Source organism: Oncorhynchus masou, chromosome 24 (genome assembly GCF_036934945.1).
Source record: "Oncorhynchus masou masou isolate Uvic2021 chromosome 24, UVic_Omas_1.1, whole genome shotgun sequence".
NCBI classification, from domain to species: Eukaryota; Metazoa; Chordata; class Actinopteri; order Salmoniformes; family Salmonidae; genus Oncorhynchus; species Oncorhynchus masou.
This window is the reverse complement of record NC_088235.1, coordinates 103,880,036-103,887,892: the sequence shown is the minus strand read 5'-3', so window position 1 is coordinate 103,887,892 and position 7,857 is coordinate 103,880,036. Positions and strand designations below refer to the sequence as shown.

Here is a 7,857-nt window from a genome sequence, read left to right as displayed (position 1 = left end):
GGGGAAAAGAGGAAAGGGGTAGAGAAGAGGGGGAGAGGAGAGGAGATGAGGAGAGGTGGAGAAAAGAGGAGAGGGTAAAGAAAGATGGGAGGGAAGGAAAAAGGGAGGCTGACAACATAAATAGAGAGGAGCATAGAGAGAGAAAACAGACAGGGCGACAAAAGGAGGCAGACAGAAAACAGATGGAAACAGAGATAAACAGAGGAGAGACAGAGAGAAGGAGAGAAGAAAAAAAGATGAGGATGAGTCAGAGAGAGAGAGGGGATTCCTCTCACCTGCTGTGCAGCCAGCTCTTCTCGTCTATTCCCCTCTTCCTTTCGTTCTTTCCTCTCTGCCGTCTGCACGCGCTACTGCCGCCTTCCCTCCCTCTCAACTTCAATCCAGCACCAAAAAAAGAGAAGGGAGGAAAAGAAAGGAGGTTGGTGCTGAGAGGAGAGGAGAAGAGAGGAAAGGAAGCGATTCAGGCAGTTGCTCTGTGTATTGGCTCTATGATTGGTCACCCTCTGCCTACCTACAGCAATGAGCTCTATGATTGGTCACCCTCTGCCAACCTACAGCAATGAGCTCTATGATTGATCATCCTCTACACCAATGAGCTTTATGATTGATCACCCTCTCCCTACCTACAGCAATGAGCTCTATGATTGATCACCCTCTACACCAATGAGCTCTATGATTGATCACCCTCTACACCAATGAGCTTTATGATTGATCACCCTCTCCCTACCTACAGCAATGAGCTCTATGATTGATCACCCTCTCCCTACCTACAGCAATGACCTCTATGATTGATTACCCTCTACACCAATGAGCTCTATGATTGGTTACCCTCTACACCAATGAGCTCTATGATTGATTACCCTCTCCCTACCTACAGCAATGAGCTCTATGATTGATCACCCTCTACACCAATGAGCTTTATGATTGATCACCCTCTCCCTACCTACAGCAATGAGCTCTATGATAGATCACCCTCTCCCTACCTACAGCAATGAGCTCTATGATTGGTCACCCTCTACACCAATGAGCTCTATGATTGATTACCCTCTCCCTACCTACAGCAATGAGCTCTATGATTGATCACCCTCTACACCAATGAGCTCTATGATTGATCACCCTCTCCCTACCTACAGCAATGAGCTCTATGATTGATCACCCTCTCCCTACCTACAGCAATGAGCTCTATGATTGATCACCCTCTGCCTACCTACAGCAATGAGCTCTATGATTGATCACCCTCTCCCTACCTACAGCAATGAGCTCTATGATTGATCACCCTCTGCCTACCTACAGCAATGAGCTCTATGATTGATCACCCTCTCCCTACCTACAGCAATGAGCTCTATGATTGATCACCCTCTCCCTACCTACAGCAATGAGCTCTATGATTTGTCACCCTCTACACAAATGAGCTCTATGATTGATCATCCTCTCCCTACCTACAGCAATGAGCTCCATGATTGGTCACCCTCTACATCAATGATCTCTATGATTGGTCACCTTCTCCCCACCTACAGCAATGAGCTCTATGATTGGTCACCCTCTACATCAATGAGCTCTATGATTGGTCACCCTCTACAGCAAGAGCTCTATGATTGGTCACCTTCTGAGCCCAGAAAAATGAGACAAACAAAACATAATACCTAGAAACACACAATTCAAACAACACTGCTACACTGTGTCTGTCTGTGCCTCTGTGTCTGTCTGTGTTTGTCTGTGTCTCTGTGTCTCTGTGTCTGTCTGTGTCTCTGTCTGCCTGTGTCTCTGTGTCTGTCTGTGTCTGTCGGTGTCTCTGTGCCTCTGTGTCTGTCTGTGTCTCTGTGTCTGTCTGTCTGCATCTCTGTGTCTGTCTGTGTCTCTGTGTCTGTCTGTGTCTGTCGGTGTCTCTGTGCCTCTGTGTCTGTCTGTGTCTCTGTGTCTGTGTCTGTCTGTGTCTCTGTGTCTGTGTGTGTGTGTCTGTCTGTCTGTGTCTCTGTGTCTGTCTGTGCCTCTGTGTCTGTCTGTGTCTCTGTGTCTGTGTCTGTTTGTGTCTCTGTGTCTGTCTGTGTCTCTGTGTCTGTGTGTGTGTGTCTCTGTCTGTCTGTGTCTCTCTCTCTCTCTCTGTGTGTGTGTGTGTGTGTGTGTGTGTGTGTGTGTGTGTGTGTGTCTGTGTGTGCGTGTGTGTGTGTGTGTGTGTGCGTGTGTGTGTGTGTCTCTGTGTGTGTGTGTGTGTGTGTGTGTGTCTTTCTGTGTGTGTGTGTGTGTGTGTGTGTGTGTGTGTGTGTGTGTGTGTGTGTGTGTGTGTGTGTGTGTGTGTGTGTGTGTGTGTGTGTGTGTGTGTGTGTGTGTGTGTGTGTGTGTGTGTGTCTGTCTGTCTGTCTGTCTGTGTGATCTAAGAGCTGCTCTGCTATGAATGAATGTATCACTCTCCTTCTAGCCATCTCTCCCTGTAAAGTGACCTCTACACAAGGCTGTCTGCTGTCCACATCTCCACGTCCTCTCTCTATCCGGACCTGGGAAATATAGCCACCCCCGTGTTGAACTCCCAACACTCACCAGTCCAATCATTAGTGGTAGGGTAGGGCAAAGAGTCCATGTTTAAACACCATCCATCAAACACAGCTCTCACACACACACACACACACACACACACACACACACACACACACACACACACACACACACACACACACACACACATACACATACACATACACACACACACAGTTTAAACAGCCCTCTGCATTAATTCTTCAGGCGGGACTGGAGCAGACCCCAGAGACTATGGCACTATTACCAAGCCACTTTATTACAAAGTCTGCACACCCCCTGAGAGGGACACACATACTCTCAGAGAGGGACACAAACACTCACAGAGAGGGACACATACACTCTCAGAGAGGGACACACACCCTCTCAGAGAGGGACACACACCCTCTCAGAGAGGGACACACACACTCTCAGAGAGGGACACACACACTCTCAGAGAGGGACACACACACACTCTCAGAGAGGGACACACACTCTCAGAGTGGGACACACACTCACAGAGAGGGACACACACTCACAGAGATTAATTTCCCTGGTTCCTGTTTGATTTAGTGATCTAGCCGGGGTTTGTCATCTATCCATATCCACACATCAGCCAGCTCTCAGGGGGTGTGTCAGACCAGCTCTCAGGGGGTGTGTTAGACCAGCTCTCAGGGGGTGTGTCAGACCAGCTCTCAGGGGGTGTGTTAGACCAGCTCTCAGGGGGTGTGTTAGACCAGCTCTCAGGGGGTGTGTCAGACCAGCTCTCAGGGGGTGTGTTAGACCAGCTCTCAGGGGGTGTGTCAGACCAGCTCTCAGGGGGTGTGTTAGACCAGCTCTCAGGGGGTGTGTTAGACCAGCTCTCAGGGGGTGTGTCAGACCAGCTCTCAGGGGGTGTGTTAGACCAGCTCTCAGGGGGTGTGTCAGACCAGCTCTCAGGGGGTGTGTTAGACCAGCTCTCAGGGGGTGTGTTAGACCAGCTCTCAGGGGGTGTGCCGAGACGGACCATGTCTGGAGTGGTGAGGTGGGTGTGATTGTGCCGAGACGGGCCATGTCTGGAGTGGTGAGGTGGTGGGATTGTGCCGAGACGGACCATGTCTGGAGTGGTGAGGTGGGTGTGATTGTGCCGAGACGGGCCATGTCTGGAGTGGTGAGGTGGGTGTGATTGTGCCGAGACGGGCCATGTCTGGAGTGGTGAGGTGGGTGTGATTGTGCCGAGACGGACCATGTCTGGAGTGGTGAGGTGGGTGTGATTGTGCCGAGACGGGCCATGTCTGGAGTGGTGAGGTGGGTGTGATTGTGCCGAGACGGGCCATGTCTGGAGTGGTGAGGTGGGTGTGATTGTGCCGAGACGGGCCATGTCTGGAGTGGTGAGGTGGGTGTGATTGTGCCGAGACGGACCATGTCTGGAGTGGTGAGGTGGGTGTGATTGTGCCGAGACGGGCCATGTCTGGAGTGGTGAGGTGGGTGTGATTGTGCCGAGACGGGCCATGTCTGGAGTGGTGAGGTGGGTGTGATTGTGCCGAGACGGGCCATGTCTGGAGTGGTGAGGTGGGTGTGATTGTGCCGAGACGGGCCATGTCTGGAGTGGTGAGGTGGGTGTGATTGTGCCGAGACGGGCCATGTCTGGAGTGGTGAGGTGGGTGTGATTGTGCCGAGACGGGCCATGTCTGGAGTGGTGAGGTGGGTGTGATTGTGCCGAGACGGACCATGTCTGGAGTGGTGAGGTGGGTGTGATTGTGCCGAGACGGGCCATGTCTGGAGTGGTGAGGTGGGTGTGATTGTGCCGAGACGGGCCATGTCTGGAGTGGTGAGGTGGGTGTGATTGTGCCGAGACGGGCCATGTCTGGAGTGGTGAGGTGGGTGTGATTGTGCCGAGACGGGCCATGTCTGGAGTGGTGAGGTGGGTGTGATTGTGCCGAGACGGGCCATGTCTGGAGTGGTGAGGTGGGTGTGATTGTGCCGAGACGGGCCATGTCTGGAGTGGTGAGGTGGGTGTGATTGTGCCGAGACGGGCCATGTCTGGAGTGGTGAGGTGGGTGTGATTGTGCCGAGACGGGCCATGTCTGGAGTGGTGAGGTGGGTGTGATTGTGCCGAGACGGGCCATGTCTGGAGTGGTGAGGTGGGTGTGATTGTGCCGAGACGGGCCATGTCTGGAGTGGTGAGGTGGGTGTGATTGTGCCGAGACGGGCCATGTCTGGAGTGGTGAGGTGGGTGTGATTGTGCCGAGACGGGCCATGTCTGGAGTGGTGAGGTGGGTGTGATTGTGCCGAGACGGGCCATGTCTGGAGTGGTGAGGTGGGTGTGATTGTGCCGAGACGGGCCATGTCTGGAGTGGTGAGGTGGGTGTGATTGTGCCGAGACGGGCCATGTCTGGAGTGGTGAGGTGGGTGTGATTGTGCCGAGACGGGCCATGTCTGGAGTGGTGAGGTGGGTGTGATTGTGCCGAGACGGGCCATGTCTGGAGTGGTGAGGTGGGTGTGATTGTGCCGAGACGGGCCATGTCTGGAGTGGTGAGGTGGGTGTGATTGTGCCGAGACGGGCCATGTCTGGAGTGGTGAGGTGGGTGTGATTGTGCCGAGACGGGCCATGTCTGGAGTGGTGAGGTGGGTGTGATTGTGCCGAGACGGGCCATGTCTGGACAGACATCCTGAGGAAGGGCAGAGTGTGAAGAGCTGATAAGGCCGGCAGAAGGAAAGGGCTGTTTACGTTGTGACGGACGCCTTTGAGCTACACTGCTCCTGAGACACACAGGCTAATGGAAACACTGAACTATAGGGAGGGAGGGAGGGAGGGAGGGAGGGAGGGAGGGAGGGAGGGAGGGAGGGAGGGAGGGAGGGAGGGAGGGAGGGAGGGGGGAGGGAGGGGGAGGGAGGGAGGGAGGGAGGGAGGGAGGGAGGGAGGGAGGGAGGGAGCGTGAAAGAGAGAGTGAGAAAGAGAGAGTGAGAAAGAGAGAAAGAGAGAGTGAGAAAGAGAGAAAGAGAGAAAGAGAGAGTGAGAAAGAGAGAAAGAGAGAGTGAGAAAGAGAGAAAGAGAGAAAGAGAGAGCGGGAGGGTAGGGGTGGAGAAAGAGTGATCCTTGTTGACCCATGACTGACTGACAGGTGTTAGAACATGACACACACAAACTAGCCTTCTGTGACTCCCAAATGACTCTCATGTTGTCTGTCTCCTCCCCCCTGTTGTCTGTCTCCTCCCTCCTGTTGTCTGTCTCCTAGCTCATGTTGTCTGTCTCCTCCCTCATGTTGTCTGTCTCCTCCCTCCTGTTGTCTGTCTCCTAGCTCATGTTGTCTGTCTCCTCCCTCATGTTGTCTGTCTCCTCTCCTGTTGTCTGTCTCCCCCTCCTGTTGTCTGTCTCCCCCTCATGTTGTATGTCTCCTCCCTCTTGTTGTCTGTCTCCCCCTCCTGTTGTCTGTCTCCCCCTCCTCTTGTCTGTTTCCCCCTCCTGTTGTCTGTCTCCCCCTCCTGTTGTCTGTCTCCCCCTCCTGTTGTCTGTCTCCCCCTCCTCTTGTCTGTCTCCCCCTCATGTTGTCTGTCTCCTCCCTCTTGTTGTATGTCTCCCCCTCCTGTTGTCTGTCTCCTCCCTCTTGTTGTATGTCTCCCCCTCCTCTTGTCTGTCTCCCCCTCCTGTTGTCTGTCTCCCCCTCCTCTTGTCTGTCTCCCCCTCCTGTTGTCTGTCTCCTCCCTCTTGTTGTATGTCTCCCCCTCCTCTTGTCTGTCTCCCCATCCTGTTGTCTGTCTCCACCTCCTCTTGTCTGTCTCCCCCTCATGTTGTCTGTCTCCTCCTTCTTGTTGTATGTCTCCCCCTCCTCTTGTCTGTCTCCCCCTCCTGTTGTCTGTCTCCCCCTCCTCTTGTCTGTCTCCCCCCTTCTGTTGCTCCTGTTGTCTGTATTGTTCATTGTTTCTGTCCCCTGTTTCTCTACAGAGGTTCAGGGACAATAACAATGTTTTTTCCCCCTAGGGAATTCAATCTGTTTTCTCTCTTACTGTGCCTGTATTCAACATACAGTACAGGCAGGGAGGGAAGCAGTGAGGCAGGAAGCAGAGAGCAGTGAGGCAGGGAGCAGGGACGCAGGGAGGCAGGGAGCAGGGAGCAGGGACGCAGGGAGGCAGGGAGGCAGGGAGCAGGGACGCAGGGAGGCAGGGAGCAGGGAGCAAGGACGCAGGGAGCAGGGAGGCAGGTAGGCAGGGAGCAGTGTGGCAGGGAGGCTGGGTAAAGGGACGCAGTGAGGCAGGAAGCAGTAAGCAGGCAGCAGGGAGGCAGGGAGCAGGGAGGCTGGGTAAAGGGACGCAGTGAGGCAGGAAGCAGTAAGCAGGCAGCAGGGAGGCAGGGAGCAGGGAGGCTGGGTAAAGGGACGCAGTGAGGCAGGAAGCAGTAAGCAGGCAGCAGGGAGGCAGGGAGCAGGGAGGCAGGGAGCAGGGACGCAGGGACACAGGGAGGCAGGGTCAGGGAGCAGGGAGGCACTTAAGCAGGGAGGCAGGGAGCAGGGTCAGGGAGCAGGGAGGCAGTAAGCAGGGAGACAGGGAGCAGGGTCAGGGAGCAGGGAGGCAGGGAGCAGGGTTAGGGAGCAGGGAGGCAGTAAGCAGGGAGGCAGGGAGCAGGGTCAGGGATGCAGGGAGAAGGGAGCAGGGTCAGGGAGCAGGGAGGCAGGTTCAGGGAGCAGGGAGGCAGGGAGCAAGGTCAGGAAGCAGGGAGCAGTGAAGCAGGGAGCAGTAAGCAGGGAGGCATGGAGCAGGGAGGCAGGGAGCAGGGAGCAGTGAGACAGGGAGCAGTAAGCAGGGAGGCAGGGAGCAGGGAGGCAGGGAGCAGGGAGGCAGGGAGCAGGGTCAGGGAGCAGTGAGGCAGGGAGCAGTAAGCAGGGAGGCAGGGAGCAGGGAGGCAGGGAGCAGGGTCAGGGAGCAGTGAGGCAGGGAGCAGTAAACAGGGACGTAGGGACGCAGGGAGGCAGGGAGGCAGGGAGCAGTTAGCAGGGACAGAGTGAGCAGGGAGGCAGGGAGCAGGGAGGCAGGGAGCAGGGAGGCAGGGAGCAGGGAGACAGGGAGCAGGGTCAGGGAGCAGGGAGCAGTGAGGCAGGGAGCACTAGGCAGGGAGGCAGGGAGGCAGGGAGCACTAGGCAGGGAGGCAGGGAGCAGGGACGCAGGGAGCAGGGAGGCAGGGAGCAGAGACGCAGGGAGGCAGGGTCAGGGAGCAGGGAGCAGTGAGGCAGGGAGCAGTAAACAGGGATGTAGGGACTCAGGGAGGCATGGAGCAGAGACGCAGGGAGGAAGTGAGCAGTGAGGCAGAGAGCAATGAGGCAGGGAACAGGGAGGCAAGGAGCAGGGAGGCAGGGTCAGAGAGCAGGGAACAGG

At 55.6% G+C, this 7,857-nt stretch overlaps 2 protein-coding genes across 5 annotated transcripts in view; both read right to left on the bottom strand.

Moving 5' to 3' along the window:
• kank4 (KN motif and ankyrin repeat domains 4) overlaps window positions 1-7,857 on the bottom strand; it is a 205,819-nt gene that overhangs the window by 126,420 nt on the left and 71,542 nt on the right. For 3 of the 4 annotated variants that reach the window (XM_064935962.1, XM_064935964.1, XM_064935961.1), the window contains exon 2: window positions 276-373. The exons of the other annotated variant lie outside the window; for it this stretch is intronic. The gene's annotated coding sequence lies outside the window, so the exon portion shown is untranslated. The remainder of the gene's footprint in view (window positions 1-275; window positions 374-7,857) is intronic. 4 annotated transcript variants of the gene reach the window in all.
• Window positions 3,104-5,158, bottom strand: LOC135511504 (uncharacterized). The gene has a single exon (XM_064932993.1). It carries the CDS (start codon window positions 5,156-5,158, stop codon window positions 3,104-3,106), a length of 2,055 nt encoding a protein of 684 aa, XP_064789065.1.